General features: G+C 35.7%; 2 protein-coding genes across 3 annotated transcripts in view; one reads left to right on the forward strand and one right to left on the reverse strand.

The window, feature by feature from the left end:
• Nucleotides 1–4,736: 4,736 nt before the first annotated feature.
• Nucleotides 4,737–23,371, reverse strand: part of CISD2 (CDGSH iron sulfur domain 2) — a 33,605-nt gene continuing 14,970 nt past the window's right edge. Inside the window, exons 2-4 of one of the 2 annotated variants that reach the window (XR_012476906.1) lie at nucleotides 15,660–15,874; nucleotides 12,833–14,827; nucleotides 4,737–11,763 (exon numbers count right to left, since the gene is read on the reverse strand). Coding sequence is in view for 1 of the 2 variants with exons in the window: in XM_074228790.1 (XP_074084891.1) it covers nucleotides 14,738–14,827; nucleotides 15,660–15,874 (305 nt within the window). In the remaining variant the exon portion in view is untranslated. Of the gene's footprint in view, nucleotides 14,828–15,659; nucleotides 15,875–23,371 lie in introns of both variants that reach the window. The other variant, XM_074228790.1, reaches the window with a different exon arrangement.
• Nucleotides 9,012–23,371, forward strand: part of UBE2D3 (ubiquitin conjugating enzyme E2 D3) — a 151,789-nt gene continuing 137,429 nt past the window's right edge. The window contains exon 1 of the mRNA XM_074228789.1: nucleotides 9,012–9,145. The gene's annotated coding sequence lies outside the window, so the exon portion shown is untranslated. The remainder of the gene's footprint in view (nucleotides 9,146–23,371) is intronic.

Raw genomic sequence — 23,371 nt, forward strand, 5'->3', positions numbered from 1 at the left:
TACATGGCACTTATACAAAAACTGACCATGTACTAGGGCATAAAAACCTAATGATCAACTGCAGAAAGACACAAATAGTGAATACACCTTTCTCAGATCATAATGCAATAAAAATCATATGCAATACTGGGCCGGGGAGATATAGACCCAGAACTAATTGGAAACTAAATAATCTCATTTTTAAAGAATGAGTGGATCAAGCAACAAATTATAGGAAACATTAATTATTTCACTCTAGATAAAGATAATAATGATACAACATACCAAAACTCAAGGTGGCTGTTAGGGGATATATTATATCTTTAAATGCTTACATGAATAAATTAGAGAAAGAAGAAATCAATGAACTAAATATACAACTAAAAATATTAGAGAATGAACAAGTTAACCCCCCCAATTAAATATCAAATTAGAAATTCTAAAAATTAAAGGAGAAAATTAATAAAATTGAAAGCAAGAAAACTATTAAACTAATAAATAAAACCAAGAGCTGGTTTTATGAAAAAAAAAACAATAAAATTGATAAGCCTCTGGTCAATTTGATTTAAAAAAAGAAAGAAGAAAACCAAATTGCTAGTATCATAAAGGAAAAAAGTGAACTCACCACCAATGAGGAAGGAATTAAAGTAATAATTCAGAATTATTTTGCCCAACTCTATGCCAATAAATTTAACAGTCTAAATGAAATGGATGAATATTTACAAAAATATAAGTTGCCCAGATTAAATGAAGAGGAAATTAAAAACCTAAATAACCCTATCTCAGAAAAAGTAATTCAACAAGCCATTATTGAACTCCCTAAGAAAAAAATCTCCAGGGGCCAGATGGATTCCTAAGTGAATTCTACCAAATATTTAAGGGACAATTGGTTCCAATTCTATATAAACTATTTGGGAAAATAGGTAAAGATGGAACTTTGCCTAACTCTTTCTATGACACCAATATGGTGCTGATACCTAAACCAGGAAGAGTTAAAACAGAGAAAGGAAATTATAGACCTATCTCCCTGATGAATATAGATGCTAAAATCTTAGCAAAATGATTACAAGTTATCACTAGGATAATACATTATGATCAAGTAGGATTTATCCCAGGAATGCAGGGTTGGTTCAATATTAGGAAAACTGTTAGTATAATTAATTATATCAATAACATACCTATCAGGAATCATATGATCATATCAATAGATGCTGAAAAAGCTTTTGACAAAATACAGCATCCATTCCTAATAAAAACACTAGAGAGTGTAGGAATAATGGTTTGTTCCTTAGAATAGTAAGCAGTATCTATCTAAAACTATCAAGAAGCATTATATGCAATGAAGATAAGCTTGAGGCATTTGCAATAAAATCACGGTGAAATAAGGATGTCCATTATCACCACTACTATTCAATATTGTATTAGAAATGTTAGTGTTGTCAATAAGAGAAGAAAAAGGGGCAGCTAGGTGGCGCAGTGGACAGAGCACTGGCCTTGGAGTCGGGAGTACCTGGGTTCAAACCCAACCTCAGACACTTAATAATTACCTAGCCGTGTGGCCTTTGGCAAGCCACTTAACCCCATTGCCTTGAAAAAAATCTAAAAAAAAATAAGAGGAGAAAAAGAAATTGAAGGAATTAGAATAGGGAAGGAGGAGACAAAACTCTCACTCTTTGCAAATGACATGATGGTATACCTAGAGAATCCCCAAAAGTCATCTGAAAAACTACTAGAAATAGTTCGCAACTTTAACAAAGTAGCAGGATATAAGATAAATCTTCATAAATCCTCAACATTTCTATATATGACTAGCAAGATACAGTAGAAAGAGCTAGAAAGAGAAATCCCATTCAAAGTAACCTCAAACAAAATAAAATACCTGGGAGTCTACCCGCCAAGGCAGACTCAAAAACTTTTTGAAATCAAGTACAAAATACTTCTCACACAAATTAAATCAGATTTAAATACCTATGCAAACATCAACTGTTCATAGATAGGTTGAGCTAATATAATAAAAATGATAATTCTACCAAAACTGAAATACTTGTTTAGCACCCTACCAATCAAAATTCCAAAATATTACTTTAATGAGTTAGAAAAAGTTGTAAGTAAATTCATATGGAGAAATAAAAGATCAAGAATTTCCAGGGATTCAATGAAAAAAAGTGCAAAAGGAGGTTTAGCCTTACCAGATCTAAAATTAAAAACTGGTATTGGCTAAGAAATAGAGTTATGGACCAGTGGAATAGACTAGGTGCAAGGGCAGGAAATGATTCCAGTAATCTGCTGTTTGATAAACCCAAAGAGTCCAGCTATTGGGATAAAAATTCTCTTCAATAAAAACTGTTGGGAAAATTAGAAGTTAGCATGGAAGAAACTTAGATTAGACCAACACCTCACACCCTATACCAAGATAAGATCCAAATGGATGCAGGATTTAGATATAAAAAACAATACTATATGCAAACTAGAAGATCAAGTAGTAGTTTACCTGTCAGATCTATGGAAAGGGAAGCAGTTTATGACCAAGGAAGAGATAGAGAACATCATTCAAAACAAACTAGATAATTTTGATTACATTAAATTAAAAAGCTTTTGCACAGATAAAACCACTGTAACCAAGATCAAAAGAAATGTAGTAAATTGGTAAACAATTACAACTAATATTTCTGACAAAGGACTCATTTCTAAAATATACAGAGAACTGAGTCACATTTTCAAAAAAACAAGCCATTCTGCAATTAACAAATGGTCAAAGGATATGCAAAAGCAATTTTCAGCTGAGGAAATCAAAGAGATCCATAGTCATATGTAAAATTGCTCCAAATCATTACTTATTAGAAAAATGCACATTAAAGTTTTGACCAGAAAGGATAATGATCAATGCTGAAAGGGATACAGAAAATCTGGGACACCAATACATTGTTGGTGGAGCTGTGAACTCATCCAAACTTTCTGGAGAGCAATTTGGGATTATGCCCAAAGGGCAACAAAAATATGCATACCCTTTAACCCAGTAATACCACTACTGGGTCTATACCCTGAAGAGATGATGTGAAAGGGTAAAAACATCACTTGTACAAGAATATTTATCTCAGCCCTGTTTGTGGTGGTAAAAAATTGGAAATTAAGTGAATGTACTTCAGTTGGGGAATGGCTTAACAAACTGTGGTATATGTATGTCATAGAACACTATTGTTCTATTAGAAACCAGGAAGGATGGGAATTCAAGGAAGTTTGGAAGGATCTGCATGAACTGATGCTGAGTGAGATAAACGGAACCTGGGGTGGCTAGTGGCTTAGTGGATAAAGCACCGGCCCTGGAGTCAGGAGTACCTGGGTTCAAATCTGGTCTCAGACACATAATAATTACCTAGCTGTGTGGCCTTGGGCAAGCCACTTAACCCTGTTTGCCTTGCATAAAAAAAAAAACCTAAAAAAAAAAAGAAAAAAGAGATAAGCAGAACCAGAAAAACATTGTACACCCTAACAGCAACACTGGGGTGGAGATCAACCTTGATGGACTTGCTCATCCCTTCAGTACAAAAACCTGGGACAATTTTGGGCTATCTGCAATGGAGAATACCATCTGCAAGCAGAGAAAGAATTATGGACTTTGAACAAAGACCAAAGTACTAGTACTGTCAAATTGGAATAAATAAAACATTATATTATTTTGTAATTTTACTATCTCATACTTTTTCTTCCTTAAGGATATGATTTGTCTGTCATGACATTTAACTGAGATCAATGTATAACATGGAATCAATGTGAAGACTAACAGAATGCCTTCCATTGGGGTGGGGGGAGGGAACCAAGAACGGGTAAAAGTTTATAAAACTCAAAATTAATAAAATCTTTCTTTAAAAAGAATGTGGATGCTATACTATGCTTATATTACTTCACTGTCTTTGACACCTTTCAACAAAATGTAGTTTCCCTTCTAATCTACTTAAATTATATCAGTTTTACCTTTCGCTTTGTCTGAGATCACGATTGGTACTACTGCTTTTTTTAACATTAGCTGTAGCACAATAAATTCTGTTCCAGTTTTATTTTTACTGTGTGTCTCTTTCTGTGTCAAATATGTTCCTTGTAAACAATGTATTGTTGAATTCTGTTTTTTAAGTCACTCAGCTATCTGCTTCCATTTTATGGGTGAGTTCATCCCATTCATAATTAACAATTTTGCTTACTGTGTAGTTCCCTCCATCTAGCTTGCTCTTCTTTAGGTAGTCCTATTCCCACTGGGCCTCTTTCCTGACCCTGGATCTTTTCTTTCCATTTGTGATCCCTTTCACTTTGGGGTTTTATTGATTAGTTTCTTATTCTTTCCTGCTTTTGTTTTATTGTTTTATTTCCACTTTTTTTTTCTCTCTTAGCTTTGGTATGAAACATTATACCAAAATTTCTGAGCAGGTAAAACAGTCCTTGAGGGGAAATATGTCCTTAGAAACATATATTAAACAAAACAGAAAAGAGAGAATTAATCAACAAAATGTGCATAAAAAAGAAAGCAAACAAACAAATAAAACTAAAACAGAGTGATACTAAAAGAAGAAAAATAAATTGAAACAAAAACCTCCTAAAAATTATAAAACTAAAAGTCAATTCTTTGAAAAAATAATGAAATTGATGAACCTTTTGCTAATCTGATGAAAAAGAAAGGGTAGAAAATCACAACACTAAAATGATAAATGAGCAGGGTAAAATCACAGCTAAACCAAGAGAAGTAAAAAATAATAATAATACTTTATTCACAGTTACATGTGTTAACAAAATTAAGATACAAAAGAAACAGAGGAATACTTAAAATATGAAATATCCAAACTATCAGAAATATAGAAATCCTAAATAACCCAATCTCATGAAAGTGAATAGTCCTAGCTGCAAATTACCAAACAGGGAAAAAATCTTGATCCTAAAAAATTGAGAGAATACTTTCAAACTTAAAAAATAATGATTAACAATCATATTTCACAAATTATTCTCAAAAAGTGACAAAGAAAACAGCCTAACAGAATCCTTTTATGAAACAAATCCTGTCCTAATTATGATCAAGTGGAAAAACAAACAACATAATCATATTAAAACCCCAAATATCCCAAAACCACATAATTTATTTTAATAGAATGGGGGGGGGAGAATCTTTGACAAAGTAAAACATTCAACCAAGCTTAAAAAAATCTACAAAAAATTGGCAGAGGGCCTTTTAAAAAAATTATCAAAAATAATATATTTAAAAGAATAATCAAGCAACAAATACAATGGGAATATATAGGAATCTATGCCAAAACATAGAAGATTGAAGCTAGGATGTCCACTCTTTCCACTATTAAATGCTATAAATAATAATAAAATGAGAAAAATTAAAAACATAAAGAAAAAAAGAGAAAATAAAATGATCTTTATTTGCTGATATAATATACTTGGAAAATTCTAGGGAATCAGCAAAGATACTAATTGTGACAATACACCTTCCAACAAAATTTCAGGCTATAAAATAACCCTCAAAAAATAAAAAGCATTTCTGTATAATGAAAACAAAATCTAACATTCAATAAGAAAAATCTCATTCCTTACCTATATACAAAAAAAGATCTGTATGAATTCAATTATAAAATATACCTTAAAGAAATAGAGAACAACTTAAATAGAATATTCAGTACCTATGGCCATACCAATGTAATAAAAATAATATTGCTAGTATAGATGAATATTCTACTCAACACCTTATAGTTCAAAGAAATGGATCCTGCAGGTTTGCTACTAAAACAGACTCTTAATCTTCATTTTTTCCTGGTTCTGGTCTTAAAGGGAAGGCTCTACTATGTTAGATATTCTCATAACTAGATTTCTTCTGTCCTACCAAGAAGTCTGATGAGTTTAATTACAGGGAATATCAAGATTAACAAATTACAAAGCAAAGGTAACAGGTCACAATACCAAAGTAAGACCCCCCCCATCACCTGATTTCCTTTTACTCAATCTCCCAAATAAAGTGACAGTATACCTTTAAATGTTCCTTTTGCATGCCCTAAAGCTGAATGAAACCCAATATATGTCATATATTATTCTGGTTGAGTCCTGGAGATTTTTCTTAAAAAGTTCTTTATGGTTTAATTTCTTTTTCAAAAATAAGATTATTTAAGTATTCTGAAATTATGGAGAGAATTTAGGCAATTTACATTTCTGTGAATGTCCCTTTCATTATTAGTCAATTTTATTTGGACAAATAGCTCCAAATATTGCTTTTATTTTATCCTTCTTGGTTGTGAAGTTTTATTTTTGATGCTAGTAATTTGGTTTTCTTTTTTTTACATCAAATACTTAATTTGTTTTTGTTTTTATTTTAAAAGCTTTTATTTTTCCTAATTTTTCCTTTAATTTCCAGGATTTCTATTTTGGTAATTAGATATTTGAATTTGTTGGTTTTCTAGTTCTTTTGCTTGCATGTCCAATTCATTGTTCTCTCATTTAGAGATATAGATTTTTCCCTAAGGGCTGTATCTCACAGATTTTGGTGTACTGTATCATAGAAATCCCAGATGTGAGAAATATAGGGTGATGGTCTTCACAGGATGTGAAGGGGAGCCCTTAGGGAATCCATTACAAAGGGGGAATGGCCCAGCCAATCACAAACCTGGAAGAGTTTTCCTACTCCCATTCCAGGGATACCAAACCCCAAACTGGTTCTCAACCAGTCAAGAGTGACCCAGAGATCTTGACCTAATGCTACTGAGTTTGTGCAATTAGGTAATTGAATATTGACCCACACACCCCCTGGGACGATTGGGGTTCTTTAGCATATCATGCGTGGTATGATGTATGATGTGAGGGGGTCAAATTAGGGACATGCCATGTAATGGGTAGACCTCTTAGATTGTAACTCAAACTCTGAGATCCTATGAACATCCAAGAGGGAGGGGAGTTTCTGAAGACCATAAATTACCTGACTTTGAAGACCAATTTGTGCTTCACACCTAGGAGTGAGGTACCGGTATCTTGTAAGATGTATCTTGCAAGGTTCGTGAATAAAATGTACAATTTTCTCTCACTCTAGCAGGTTTTTCTTTTCATTCATTTATAACACCAGAACAACTCTGGAAAGGGGACCCAGAGGAACTATGGGAAGCCCCCCCCCCAAATCTCTGGGTATCCTGGTTCAATATAGATTTTCTGAGAGAACACAGGAAGAGACAAGGCACCCTATTCCAATCAAGTTTTTTGTTTACTCAGAAAAAGTTGAAGTGGTGACAAGTGGTGGATCAAACTAATTGACCAATTACTGGAACTAAAGAGAACTTATTTAATGAGAACTTTGAAATGTAGCCAGTTGAAGACTGTCTGCTAGGGGCTGCTAGGTGGCGTAGTGGATAAAGCACTGGCCTTGGAGTCAGGAGTATCTGGGTTCAAATCCAGTCTCAGACACTGAATAATTACCTAGCTGTGTGGCCTTGGGCAAGCCACTTAACCCCATTTGCCTTGCAAAAACCTAAAAAAAAAAAGACTGTCTGCTAGTTGGGTTCCCAGAAGAAGCAGGGGTAGGGACAAGCAAGAATATCCATTTCTCAGGCTGTGGGAGGGAGCATATCCAGGTGCTACAGATAAGGAATAAGGTTTTGCTCTAAGTTTTTTTCAATGCTGGATTCTACAGGTTGGGGATGGGTAACGAAGGTCAGACAGACTAAGATTAGCTTGTACCCATACCTAAGTTAGAAATTCCCCACCTCGGGACTCCCCATTACTCACAGTCCAAGAAAGTTCTTTTATCAGTTAACCAAATCATTTATCCATCTCCCTGTTCAGTTGGCAGGACACAGAATGCCCAGATATTGCTTTTCAGGGAGACAGTTTCTCTGGGGCAATAGAAAAGCTCTTCCCATGGGAATAGCATAGTTTTTCAATAGTCTATTCTTTACAAAAAAGGATGGATAGAGGACTAGATTTGACAGTTTACTTCAAAAAAGCACAAAATTTAACTATTTGCTGTTTATTAAACAGTCCTACATGGTCAGTTTCTGTAAAAGTGGCAAGCACCGCTGAGAAAGAGGTATGATATGCCTTTCTATTCCAATTTGATATTTGAGAGGTGTATCATGGTATTCCAAAATTCGATGTCTCTAAATTTTCTTACTTAATATATGGTTAGATTTATCTAGGTCTGAGAGAAGTAAACTGAAGTTGCCCCACTGTTAAAATTTTCCTCTTCTCATTTAACTTTTTCTTTTTGAATTTAGATACTATGCCATCTGGTGGGTCAATATTGACATCAATTTATCGTCAATGATAATTTTAGTAAAATGTTTTTAGTAAGGTTTTAGTAAAATGATATTAGATCTATTTTTTTCTGCCTTGTTTGAGATCATGATTGCCACCTTGCTTCTTTTTTACTTTAACTAAAGAAGCACAATTTAACAATTCTAGGTTACTTGTATGGTTCAGTCATGCCTGACTCTTCATGATCCCATTTTGAGATTTCATGGCAAAGATCCTGGAGTGGCTTGTGTCTTCTCCAGCTCATATCTATTCTGGTAGTTTAATTGGATATTTTTAATTTGTTGAAGCAAGCAACATTAAATTATTTACCCAAAATCATATAGCTAGTGTCTGAGACTGAATTTGAAACCAGATCTTCCTGGTTCCAGGCCCAGCTTCTACCTCTAGAATCACTGCGAGGGAAGGATACTGCTTAACCTTGGTTTAATTAGCTTCCCACAAAGGTATAAACAAATGCAAAGGCAGCTGGATGAGTCATCAGGTAAAAAAGCAGACTCCAAGCTGAATAGTAAACCTTTTGTAATGCAACCTGAGGAATTACTCATCTGAATCATCATACCTAGAAACCCCTCCAAGTACTTTATTTACCTAGTATTTAGGTAATGAACATGCTCATTCACTGAGTAAGGCAAAAAGTAATTCCTTGGATTATTAACTCAGATAATTCTGGAAGCCAGTAATTATGTAACAATAGGTCAAGGGCAGGGTGGAGTTCCTTAGTAACACAAAACAGTAATTTTTCTTGACCAAAACATCTTCCATTCTATCAATTTGGATCAGGTCAATTTGCTAATTCCTTGTTTTAAGGAGAGATTCATATACGAATTATGACATCGATAACTCCAGAAGGATATAGAAGGGGGAAGAGGAACTTGGGATTGCTCAGGTAAGCAGCATTGTTGTGACTCACATATGCTTCAAGGTTTACACAAAGTATTTTATTCACATTAACCCCATAGAGTAGATAGTGCAAAGAATTATTACCCTCCATTTTAAAGATCTAGAAACTGATACTCAGTGGACCCACCCCACTAGTATCACAGCCAGGGCTAAAACCCAAATCTTTTTTTACTTTAAGATAGTACTCTGAAATGAAGTCTATTTTGCAAGTAAATGGAGGCAAAGGCAGGGGGAAATGTTGGAAAGAAGCTGGTAAAAATATCAAATTTCAATTGAATTCATTGTGACACTTGTTTCTCCTAGGTTGTAGAAACATTCAGGTTTACTTTATTCTCTAAAGCTAAGATAGTATAAAACACAATCTGAGATACATTTAAAGTCAGAAATAACTCTTATTCTACCATTCCTTGATAGGTCCATAGCACTCAACTAAACTCAAGGTCAACACCAGCAATTTATCAGAAAGATTAGGCACAGTAGAAGTTGAAAAGAATCCAGAAGCCCATCAAAGAAAGGATACTGAGAGGATCCTATCAAACCCATAGAAAATTAGATTAATTTCTATAAGGTTCTATAGTAAAGACATTAATATAGTCGTGAAATCAGATGAGACGCTGAAATGATTTCTCAGCTTCCATATAAATGTAGTATCCTAATAAAACACTTAAAAAAACACTGAACAGGAAGATGTTCAGAAGGGCACATAAGCTACCAAGTTAAATTTATAGTTTAATGAACTGTAATACATTAAGTTTTATATATTTATACAATCTTCTGATGTTTCATTGATGCAAGTTTTTTGTGTTTTTTAATGATTTTCTCATTTATAATTTTAAAAATAATTTATGCAATATCTGAAGTGGCCCTTGGGCATGATTAGCCAAAACTAGGACAGGGTGACGTATTCTTTGTGGTGATACAGAACATGTAAAGGGTGGTTGACAGTACTTAATTTCTTCTAAAGAAAGCATGGGTAAGGCCTGTGGAAGGACAGAGCTTGTAACATATTGTTAAGGGAGTCAGAGCTGATTTCAAAGAGGAAGCAGCTTAACTATGACCTATGACATCCTGAAGTGGTCCTCTGAGAGCTGGTGGGAGAGGGCAGGTATGACCTGTCACAAAACTGAGCACCAGTGTGGCCTGGTCATCCAGTTGAACCTCTTAATTTCACAGGTTCAGACCCCAAGAGAAGTGATTGTCCAAGGTCACACAGGCAGAGTGGCAGATTGGGGATTTAACCAAGGTCTTCTGCCTTTGGAGTCAGTTTTCTTTATACTATATTACTTTGTGGGTTTTGGTCTTGGCCCCTATCTAACAAGTCTTGTCAAGGTCCTTAAGGGACCATATTCTACTTAGGGGAGGAGAGCAATCTAGGACCTAGTTTCAATCAATCCCTCCCAATTTGATCCCAAACCACATGTTCTTCAGGGGGCTACTACCTTTTTGCTCAGGGAGAGTGTGGCATTCCAAAGCAAGGCCCAGGAAAATAGTTCTTAAGCTTAAACTGGAGGGTCATGCTTCCCTGGGAAACTTGTTTTCCCTGATTTAGGGACTCCCCCCTCCAAGGAAACTAGGGGAATTTGGAGCCAGAATGTAAGTGGAAGAACGTTCTCTACTCAATAGCTGGCACAAGCAGGAAACCAAGAGCTTCTACTATGGAAAAGTTTGCTCCCACAAGTCTTCTTAACCCCCATATGGATTGAGTCCTTGTTCCAACACTAACTGGCTCTTTTCTCTCGTGCAGAATGAGGCTGCCAGTGGTAAAGAACATGTTCTCTAAGGATCCTTCTAGCTTTGACTGTTCATTTAAGAGATATTTCTGTGACCTAAACCTTCTCTGGGCCTCAGTTTCCTCTGCTGTAAATTGGGTTGGATTATTCCATTATAATGGATCATTCAATTCAAACATGATAATCTGAGGGTTTTAAGGAAATTGGATGACAATCCTGTTAGCTCCCTCCCCTAAAATAAATGTTTGTTCAAGGGGTGCCACTCCAGACCCCACCCTCATAATCAGGTGTCTTGGGTAGAAAAAAAATTGTTAGGAATGCTTTTGAAAAGGATTTCAAAAAGAGTTAGCTGAAATAGAAAACTACCCAATAATCTGTTCCCCCTCTAGGCAGTTGGTTGTCGTGGTTTGTTCTAGGTTTTTGAAGAGGATCATTACACCAGGGAGGTGACACCAAGACAAGCAAGTGATTTGGATTCAACTGAAGGAGGGTTGTGCAAAGCATCTGCCTCACTTACTAGTCCAGAGGCAAGATATAGATAAGATAACTGGAGATGGCTCGGAATGTAGAGGGAGACTTCAGCCTTTTAAAGCTAAGTTCTTTAACAGGTCTTTTAACATTGTTTTTTCTTTTTTGGAGACAATGCACACAAGTGGTTAAGACTAGGTTAATAGAAATAAGGTAAAAAAGAATGGCCTCTTCTATCTAGTCAAAAAAATCAGTCTGGGAGAGGAAGACTCAGGATTTCTAGCCAAAACAGAGACAATTGCTATTTCATTTGCTTTGAGACGATCAGGGCCCCAAGAGGTCAGGGTGGCCTCAGCAATTCCCATTTCCATCAACTGATCCTTGAAAACAAAGCTCCAGATGGGACCTGAGGAGGGCAGAATACAAAGGTCAACTTTTTTAATTGTTGGATGGCTCTGTCTCTCAGGACAGCCCAAGATTATATTTGTTTTCCTGCAGCCCTAAGAGATTATGAAAGTCTGCATTCCTCTAAAATCCCCAACTCTTTTTCCAGAAAAACTGCCCTTTAGCTATATCATACTTACCTTATCTTGTACTTGAGAAGTTGAGTGTTTTGATCAATTTATTCCTATTGAATTTCATCTTATTGGATTTGACCCATTAAAATTGTATGGTTATTTCAGTCTAGTCTGCCTCTTCACGGCCCCATTTGGAGTTTTCTTGGCAAAAATACAGTGTAGTTTGCCATTTCCTTTTCCAGCTCATTTTACAGATAAGGAATTAAGGCAAAGTTAAGTGACTTGTCCAGGGTCACACAGTCAGACGTGAACGTGAACTACATCTAACCTATGTATCTTGTTGATTCTTAACTCATTTATCTGGTTAGCTAAACTTAGCTTCAGCTATCTTCAAATTTTCTAAGAATCCCTTTACACAAGTTATTGATAAAAACACAGTTAAACTGCTAAATCTGACATTGTTCCACTAGAAGTTTCTTTCCAAATTGTTAGCAAAACAGTAATTAATAGCAACTCTTTAGGTCTTATAATTCAATCAGGTCAAAATTTGCTGAAATGTGGACTCTCTCATTAGCCTACCACCCTCCCATTTTTAACCCAAAAATAGAATGAAAGACTAATGCTTTTATAAAATCTCATTAAAATTTATCCATACCATTCTCCTGATCTACCAGTCTTCTAGTTATTTGTCAGAAAAGAAATAAAGTTAATCTGGTACATCCTGTTCTTAATGAAACCATGAGGGCTCTCTGTGATGACTTGCTTTTCTACAATTACTAGGTAATACAATTAATAAAACATTCTACACTTTTGAAAAATTGAAGTCATGCTCCCTGATCTAAACTTGGCAGTCTCCATCCTCTTTCCTTTAAAAAAAAATCAGGATAACTTTCCATTCCCAAATTCTATAGCTCCTCTTTCATTTTCTATCTTTCAAATATACTAACAATGGCTCACCAATCACTTATACCAGTTCCTTCAGTAAACAAGAATATATTTCAGCTGGACCTGGTGACTTGAATTCTTCAATGGCAGATAGGTACTCTCTTAGTTTCTTTTACTTATCTTGGATATTACTTTTCTATTAGCCATTTTTATTCTGTCTTTTCAGACCAAAGGCCATTCTCCTTGTCAGAGAAAAGAGAAGTAATGTTGAGACTCCTCTCTGTTTTCACCAAATGAACTAAAAAACAAAAGAAAAAAATTAAATTGCCTTAGGTTTCCTTTCTAGGCTCAAATCATCCTGAGTTTCATGCTTCTGACACTAATCTTATATAGGTCAATATCATGTTTCATATTTATCATGTTATCAATCTTTGATTTCATTTTCTTTTTGAATCTATTTTAAATAACAGACTATCATCAAGAAAAGTCTGATCCCAAGCTGTGGGATTCAAGGATGCTCCAAACTGAGGGAAAAGACTGTCTTGAATCATTAGTTTCTTCTGCAATGGCAAATAATCCATTGATATGAAATCAACTGGCTGAGGATTCCAACCAGATTATATTCCTAACCTTTTCTCAAAAATATGTCATTGGCTAAATGGTGGTATGTGAGTGTAATAGAATATTATTATACCATAAGAATGACTGAATAAATAGAGAACAATTTATACAATGAAATTAAAAGAAAAGCAAGTCTGAAAGAAAGTACAATATTATGATAGGCCATGATTCCAGAGGATCAAAAATGAAATACATTTTTCTTTTTATATATGTTCAATTGTGCAGGTAGAATGGGAAGGAGAAATAAATGCTTGTATAAAATTTATCCCTATTCTGTTTGTGTGTGTGTATACACACTTAACATATATATATATGCTAAACAATAGAATTTATTGAACATCATTTATTGCCAGACTCTTTTAAAATGAGAAATAACTCAAAGTACATAGATATAAAAGTTATAGTTCCTTTTTTGTAATTTACTCAATAAAATAATGATTTTTTAAAACTATCTTGACTTTATCAAATTCTTTAGAATTGAATCATTTTTCTGAGCTCTTAAATTATAATTGTAGATTTGTTAATGTTTACCCACAAAAAGTCCCAAAGTTCTTCCCTGATTCTTATCAAGATAATAGGTCTTAATCATGTTACCATGTCCCAGCTTTAATAGTTCATGAGATTGTCAGACAAATTTTTATTCAAAGATTCCTATAGAGGAATCCTTTTGTGAACCAAAGAATCCTTGTTATAATGCAAATAACCACTCTTCAAGTTTTCGGGTTTTTTTTTTCAATCTTGTTCATCTAGTTTTCTCCAATTGCACTAGGATTTTCTTAAAGCAAAGAATCTATCTTTATCCCAGTTACTAATACATTGCTATCATGGGAGCATTGAATCAATACATGTTGGGCTACACTATATTTTCTTATTCTTATAAAGTTAACAAGGCTGAAGAAAAATAATTTTAAGTAAAGCACAGAAATGTTTGAAAAAAATGTATTTTTACACTCCAAAAAATAAAAGGAGTTATGTAATCATATACAAGTCATCACAGAGATTTTTAGGAGTATTACAGAAATCTTAGGCTAATAATCTAACAGTTCAAAATCAAGATCGGGAGTATAAATTTATTGCTGAAACATAAAGGAACCTATTATTTCATAATACAAAGACTTGTTCAGTTTTTAAATTCTACATAAATATAATTCTTCTGAATATACAAAGTACCAAATACAAAACAGTAGTGTAGTAAGAAAACTAAAAGGCAGAAAAATGATTAAATCAACAACATTCATTAAGACTACTTTAGATACCATTTATGCCATTCGAAGGCACCTGTAGACACAAATAATTGAAAAATACAATGTAATACAATTTTATACCACAGAAACAAAAGCATTTAAACCAACACTCTTATACTTCTTTCTTCTTCAGTATAAGTGGACCCACATTATCTCCTGTTAATTCATTGTGTTTATTATGTGACCCATCACAGGCAGGAAACTAAAAAAGGGAAAAAACTAAGTGTTATTCCATGATGCAAAACCCAATAAATTTAAATACTGATCAAATTGAATAAAAACCAAACTGATTTTGAAAAGTGAATATCAAATACTTCTTAACAAAATGCTTTGCTTTATTTAGTACCTGATACAATAAAAATAGTTTGTGATACTACTTATAGTTTTCTTTCCTTTTTAATATCTCAAACAGGCCATATCTTAAACAAGCCATTGTTTGTTCAATTTTGTATGATAACTTGGAAGGTTCATATCAGTCAAAGATAGTTTGAGAGAAAGTTACTGCAAATGCTAATTATTTTATACTACAACTTTAAATCAAAAGCTACTTCAGAGCATATTTACATTGCTGATTGAGTCCAGACAATAATCATGCATTTATTAAGCTCCTACCATTTGACAGTCATTGTCCAAGTAACAAAAGGGCATGATGAAAGATTGTCAATTGGCAGTAATACTGACAACTTGAAACAAACCATTTTCTTTTTTTTTAAAATATTAAATTTTAGAAGTATAAACACTTTAAAGTGAGGGGGAAATATTATTATAAATATTCTAAGATAAACCCATTTATATTTTGAATCTGAGAAAGAATAGCAATTTCCACAAATTTTTACTAAAAGTGTTCCAATAACTTTCCTACTGTTTTAAGAGTAAACTAATGTATGTACTCTATACATATAGAGTGATTGAGAAAATATAAAACATCACAAGAAATCTTCAAACAAGCCGATTGTGTTTTTTTAGGGGGGGATGGGGAAAAAATGCCAAAACTGCAAAAAATGTTTATGACTATATATAGCTGGGTATCTTACCGTCTTAGAACGCCAACACCTACAGTAAGCAGCTTTAGTAAGACACAAATCTTCGATGTTTATTTCATTCACTACTTTTGGATTTTCCTTCTGAATCTTGAGATTAATCAAGCTATCTTTCTGTTGCTTCTTCTTGGGGAGGAATGGACGAATTGCAAGGTAGCCTAGTAGTGCAAGTACACCCAGGAACGGTAATAAGCGAAACCATTCTGAAACTAAACACACAAATTTATTAAGTTTTCAATTGTAAACTGTGGCATTAATTAACAAAACCACATTCCCCACACTTAGGCTCTTATTTTAATGAGCTAATTTGAGCCTCATGGTATTTGGTCATCACTGGAACATAAGGCAAAAATTTAATCCTGAATGAGTTCAAAATCTAGGTCACTTGCAACCAAGGCCATCCTGATGTTCTTAGGTAAAAAGGAAGTCCACAGAATACGACTATAAAAGAATCTGGTATACTAAAACAAAACCTATCCAAAGGTATAAGCATTCTTCATTTTTTTAAAAAATGAGTTACTAGTTTTTTATTATTTATTATTTTTATCATCATAGTTTTCTCTAGTAGGCATTCCCTTCTCTAAAGATCCTATATAACAGTTTTTTATAAAGGAAAAAAGTATATATCAATCCTTTATACCGTGAAAAATGAAATGAAAAATTGTGTCAAATTTTTTTAATCATGTAGAGATCACAATACACATCATTTCTACATTCTAACTTTAATTGCTTTACATAAAAAAAAGATAATCTTTGCAAATAACATGCTTCCATTTATTTGTAAGGTATGTTCTAACTTTTTTTTAACCTTTTTTTTGGCAAGGCAATGGGGTTAAGTGATTTGCCCAAGGTAACACAGCTAGGTAATTATTAAGTGTCTGAGGCCAAATATGAACTTAGGTCCTCCTGACTCCAGGGCTAGTGCTCTATTCACTGCACCACCTAGCTGCCCCATGTATGTCATATCTCTACCGCAATTTAATTGGCATTGATGTCTAATACCTTTGCTGTTTTTGTGTGTAAGAGATTTTAAAAATTCAAATGCACTGCTATTTAGATTCATGTATGCATTCATATACAGTCTGTGCCCTTAAAAACTTATAATAAAATCAGGGAAATTAAAGGAATCTTTTAGGAAAGCAAGAATTCTATTGCAATAAAATAGTGATTGTGTAATTTAGTTGTTTTATAAACTATAATTTTCAAATATAGGTACTCTTTCAACTTGCTTACCATACCATATTATATATAAGTACCCAGGAATAGCCCTGTCCTTTATTAATTTCTCTTTCATTACCCAGTCTTAGCTAGGTAACAGTCCTCCTGGTTTTTCCTATTGCAAGATAGGTAAATCATACTTCAATTTTCCATGTATCTAAGTATCCTATCAATATATAAATTCAATATCCTCAAAGTGAAAAGAGAAGGTGACAATCTTTTTAAATAGGTGTTCTAAACACTTCTTTGAGTCTGGGTCCCCTTCTTATAATAATGTTAAAATAACTGAAGGAAATGCTAAAATCTGGTTTGCTGCTGTTAAGTCATTTCTGACTCTATGTGACCTTATGGACTTGTCTATGGGGATTTTCTTGGCAAAAATACCAGAGTGATTTGTCATTTCCTTCTCCAGTGTGTGCCTGTTTTACAGATGAGGAACTGAGGCAAATAGGAGCTAAAGTGACTTGCCCAAGGTCAAAGAGCTAGCAAGTAAGTGCCTAAGTCTGGATTTGAACTCAGGTCTTCCTGACTCTAGACCTGGTATTCTATTTAGTACACACCAATTAGCTACCCAATAAAAGGCAGTGAAAATATAGATCCGCCCCCCCACCATGTTCATGAATTCTCTGATATCTAACCATAAACTAACCTTAGCTTAAATAACTTTCTTTTGGAAGAATTTCTAGAACCCTATCAAAGGTTATACAACCTAAGTTTTTGAAGGGTTATATTGGGATCTTCCCTATCAGCCATCATGGTCCAAGGAGAAATAATTTTCTGAGCATGTTGAACCAAAGCATGTTGAGGTGCAGGGAGTGTTGGGGAACATTCCTAATAAACATGTTTTGAGGTTAACTCTGGGGAGTTGGCCTGTCCCTGGGTATTTATCACAAAACATCTGGAGAAAGTGATTGTTAGGTTCTGAAGGTGTTTTGGCTTTAACTTGTGGATCGTTGAATTCAATCTTGGAAACCCTAAGATCTGTATCACTTTTATGTAAGCATTATAAAGGTCTTACTTGGGAAAGCAGGCTTTGGAAGTCCACTCCTTTGGTGAGGACACTCTGCTGAAGGGACTTTAAACACCTTAAACTATTTCTAGAAGAAAGTCCCTTGTATTCCAAACAGGTGGTTCACTCGCCCACCTTTTTTTTTAAGTTTTTGCAAGGCAATAGGATTAAGTGACTTGCCCAAGGCCACACAGCTAGGTATTTATTAAGTGTCTGAGACCGGATTTGAACCCAGGTATTCCTGACTCCAGGGCTGGTGCTTCATCCACTGCACCACCTAGCCGCCCCAAGACTACTTTTATTGACTATGAGGATAGCAGACTTTTTCCCGTGAGAAAAATCTTGCATTCCAAAGTTCATAAAGCTCCTCTAATTTGATGATAGAGTGTTCCTAGACCTTGTGTTCCAAGACAAGTAACATTTCTTCAATAGTTATAATCCTAAAAGTTATTCTCACCATCTGGATGGTGAGGAAATATTTTATGAAAACTTTTCATTCTTTTCTTTGTTGCTGGAGTAATTTTCACAAGTGGAATGTAACTCTGAAGACTAAGCAATGAGTTGACAGAGAGGGAGGACAGGGAGGAGGAGGGGATTGAGTTAGGGCATATAGTCTTGCTTGACTGTTAATTCAAGGCAGCTCCTTGATCTTCACTATCTTTGTGAGACTTGGAGTGTGCTCTTTTCTCAAGAAAAATAAACTTTTTTTTTTGCTCAGAGGAGTCTCTATATTTTTTAAAGTAGATTTTTACCCCAAACACTGAGAAAATAAGAGATCATTCTATGAGCTCACTCTTTTTTCATTACTCCACACTTCAAAAACCTCTGATATCTTCTTCAAAAAAAACTTTGTTTCTGTCTGAGAAAAAGGCAGTCTTTTCTCCTTGACAAACCTCTCTACTTCTGACCCTAGATGCTATTATTTTTGGTTTCTTTGAGAGTTTACTCATTTATTCTCCCCGTCCTTCCCATCTACCTAAATATACTGTGATCATTTCCACCCTTAATAAATTCTCTCAGTTACCATCCAACTACATCTCTGCCCAAGTTCTCGTAAGAACTATCTACACTCGTTTCTGCTTTTTCACTACTCACTTCTAGATCTCTTATAATCTATTTTCTCTACTGTGAAACTAGTCTCTCAATGGTTACAAAAGTTTTCAATCACTTAGTTCTAGGACCTCTAGTTCTCATTTTTCTTGATCCCCTCTTACTTTCTAGTGGTATAGTGAATAGATTGGACCTGCATTAAAGAAGACCTAAGTTCAAATTTGACTTCAGACTCACAGGGTAAACCTGAAGCCTGGGAAAATCCCTTTATCTTTATTTTTATGTATGAAACTCCAAATTTATGCATTCAGTTCTAATTTCTCTCCGGAACTTCAGTTCTACAGTTCCAATTGCCTACTGAACAGTTCTACTTGGATGTCCCATTGTCATTTCAAATTCAACTTGTCCAAAACAAAATGCCTTTTCTTCCCTTCTCTAAGCCCCCTATTTCTGTTGAGGGCACCATCATCTTTTCAGTAATCCAGGTCCCTAACCTCAAAGTCATCCATGCCTGGATTTTCCTTTCCTTTATCCCTATATCCAGTAGTTTTAAGTCAGGGATTTTTTTTTATTTCCATAATATTTCTTCCCATTTCTTTTTTTCTAATCACATAACTATACATTTCTCTCCAATCTGTTCTCCACAAAGCTGTTAAAATACTTTCCTAAGGTTCATTATGGTCATGTGACTACCCTGCTGAAAAACCCTCACTTCTGTATCCAGGATTAAATACAAACCCTTCAGTCCGACATTTAAGACCCTCTATAATTTGTATCCAATTTCCTCTCATTTCATATAACTACCCTTTACATAGCACACCTTACCAATAAACTGGTCTACTACTCATCTCTAAACTCAATCTTTTATCTTCACAAGTATACATGCATGCACATATTCATGTTCTTCTCCACCACACCATCCCCACCACAATGTATTTCCTTAAGATTCAGCTCAGGTGCTATCTCAATTAAGGTCTTTTTCAGGTCCCCTCATTGTTACGAGTTCTATTCATTCTTGTATCACACTGTATATACTTCCCTGTGTATATACTCTATCCACCAAGCTACATGAGGTCAGGAAGATTTTAGATTCAAAGCCTAGCACAGTACTTTTCTTGAATTAAAATAAATGGGGGACACACCATTCCTCACTTTGATGTTCACTCGATAAGCATTTGAGTATATATGTCAAGTTTTGTGGTAGGCACCATGGGAAAAACAGGACACATGTATTTGTTGAGCACCTACTATATGCAAAAGATTTGGGGGGATACTGTGGTTAGTGAGGCACACAGTCTAAAACACACAGTTTTTGAGGAGCTTACACTCCAGTTGGGGAAACAAAACTTCACATATTCACTTTAATTCAAATCAATGAATTTTCCTTTGGTGGGGAAAATGGATTTTCCTGTCTTATACAGACTAGAAGTGCAGTGACCACTTCTGAGGTCTCATCCCACTATTAATCAGCATGGCAGCTTGACAAGTCCATTGATGATAGCAGCTGGTTTTCTATTCCTTGGGCAGCCTGGCAGTGCCCTCCTCACCCACTCAAAGGCTCATCATACTGCCACCCACCTTTTAGATCAGCACTCAAGCACCTAAGTAATCTGCTATCACCAGCCTCCCCAGTATCAGAGATTGCAGGTGGGTTCGACCTCACCTAGCTAAAGGATACACTGGGAAAGCTGCTATACAGGCTTAGTGGAAAGGGCCCTGGATTTGGAGGCAAATTTGGTGTTTGCTAATGCAAACTCTGCTATTCTGCTACTTATTAGCTATGTGATCTTGATTAAGGTACTTAACTATTTTTATATTGTACCTCATTTTCCTCACCTGTAAAATAAAGGTAGTATATTAGAAACCAGGAAGGATGGGAATTCAGGGAAGCCTGGAAGGATTTGCATAAACTGATGCTGAGTAAGATGAGCAGAACCAGAAGAACATTGTACACCCTAACAGCAACATGGGGGTGATGATCAAACCTTAATGGACTTACTCATTCCATCAGTGCAACAATCAGGGACAATTCTGGGGTATCTATGATGGAGAATACCATCTGTATCCAGAGAAAAAATTGTGGTATTTAAACAAAGACAAAAGGCTATTACCTTTAATTAAAAAAAAAACTTATCTTATTATGTAATTTTGCTACCTCTTATACTTTATGTTTCTTCCTTAAGGATATGATTTCTCACATCACATTCAACTTAGATCAATGTATTACCATGGAAACAATATAAAGACTAAGACTAACAGACTGCCTTCTGTGGGGGGGGGGGAAGCAAGCAAGATTAGGGGGAAAATGATAAAATTCAAAATAAACAAAATCTTTTTTAAAAACTGGAGGTAGTATCTACATTACTCATCTCATAAGGAGGATCAAAGGAGACAAAGAAGACATCACGAAGTAGGCCATAAACTGCTATATAAAAGTCATTGGGGGGCCAGCTAGGTGGTACAGTGAATAAAAGCATCGATCCTGGAGTCAGGAGAACCCGAGTTCAAATCTGGCCTAAGATACTTGATACTTACTAGCTGTGTGACCTAGGACAAGTCACTTCACCCTGACTGCCTCACATCCAGGGCCATCTCCAGTCGCCCTGATCCAGTGCTGGCCATTGAATCCAGATTGCTCTGGAGGATAAAGTGAGGCTGGTGACTTAGCACAGTCCCCCCTCATTCAAATCCAATCATGTATTTGTCATGGCACCACCTCCCTGATGTCATTGTCTTCTTCAAGAATGAAGGACAGAGGGATGAAGCCAAGATGGCAACAAGAGAGGAAAGTCTCTTAGGCGCTCTCTCATAAAACTTAGAAACTAAGGACTTTAACTAAATTTTTGAGAGACAGAACCCACAGAGGATCCCAGGGAAGCAGTTCTCCTACTCAAGTTAACCTGGAAAAGAGCAGAAAGGCTCTGCTCCCTGGGGTTGGAGGGGCAGCCAACCAGAGGGGTGGCCCACCAGAGCGAAAGAACTTCAGCCTCCCAGAGGCAGCCCCAGGGCCACGGCTCACAGCAGTGGGGGCAGTTTCCTGAGCTATGCCCCAGGGAGCACCAGACAAAAATTGGGGTAACAGCAGGGGGACCTCTGCCAGAGTGAGCACGTGAAGCCTAGCCCTCAGGGCACACAGCTAGCAACAAGCAGCAGCCTGGCCAAGGCAAACCAAGAAACAGAAGCAGGGGGAGCTGGTAAGCAGGAGCTCCCAGGGCATGAGCTCATTGAACTCAGGGAGGGGAGTGAAGAGAGAAAGACTGCTGAGCTCTGTCCTCTGGCCCTGGAACAGGAATCTGGGGCTCTGACCACATTCAGATCCTGATCGCAATCTAGGCCCCCCCATATAACAGCAGCACCCCCCACCTCAGCCCCATGGCAGAGGGGGGAGCATATGGTCATTCACAGACCAGGAGGGAGGACAGAGCCTCACACACTGAGACCCTTGTGGGAGTGTCCCAAAAGCTCCAGAAGCACCCCCAAACAGGTTTAGGCTGGGAAAATGAGCAAGCAGAGAAACAAGAGGAACACCATTGAGAAATATTTTGCATATGAGCCCAAGAAGGATCAAAACACTCAGTTTGAAGATGAGGAAGCACAAGCTCCTGCATCTAAAGACTCCAAGAAAAACAGAAATTGGGCTCAGGCTCTGACAGTACTCAAAAAAGACTTTGAAAATCAAATGAGGGAGTTAGAAGAAAAACTGGGAAAAGAAATGAGAGAGATGCAGGAAAAACATGAAAATGAAGGCAGCAGCCTAGTCAAAGAAATCCAAAAAAGTGCTGAAGAAAATAGCATGCTAAAAACCAGCTTAGTTCAAATGGATAAAACAGTTCAAAAAGTTATTGAGAAGAATGCTTTAAAAAGCAAAATTGGCCAGATGGAAAAAGAGATAAGAAAGCTTTCTGAGGAGAACAAATCCTTCAGACAAAGAACAGAACTCAGAGAGATTGATGAATTTACAAGAAATCAGGACTCAATACTTCAAAACCAAAAAAATGAAAAATTAGAAGAAAATGTGAAACATCTCATTGAAAAAACAACTGATATGGAAAACAGATTTAGGAAAGATAATTTGAAAATTATTGGACTACCTGAAAGTCATGATCAGGAAAAGAGCCTTGATATCATTTTCAAAGAATTACTACAGGAAAATTGCCCTGATATTCTAGAAGCAGAGGGCAAAATAGAAATGGAGAGAATCCACCAATCCCCCCAAGAAAGAGATCCCAAAAAACCAACCCCTAGGAATATTATAGCCAAGTTCCAGAACTCCCAAGTCAAAGAGAAAATATTACAAGCAGCCAGAAGGACACAATTCAAATATTATGGAGCTGCAGTCAGGATCACACAGGACTTAGCAGCAACTACATTAAAAACTCGTAAGGCTTGAAATATAATATACTGGAAGGCAAAAGAGCACAGAATGCAA

The sequence above is a fragment of the Macrotis lagotis genome, chromosome 3, assembly GCF_037893015.1.
Source record: "Macrotis lagotis isolate mMagLag1 chromosome 3, bilby.v1.9.chrom.fasta, whole genome shotgun sequence".
Taxonomy (NCBI): Eukaryota; Metazoa; Chordata; class Mammalia; order Peramelemorphia; family Peramelidae; genus Macrotis; species Macrotis lagotis.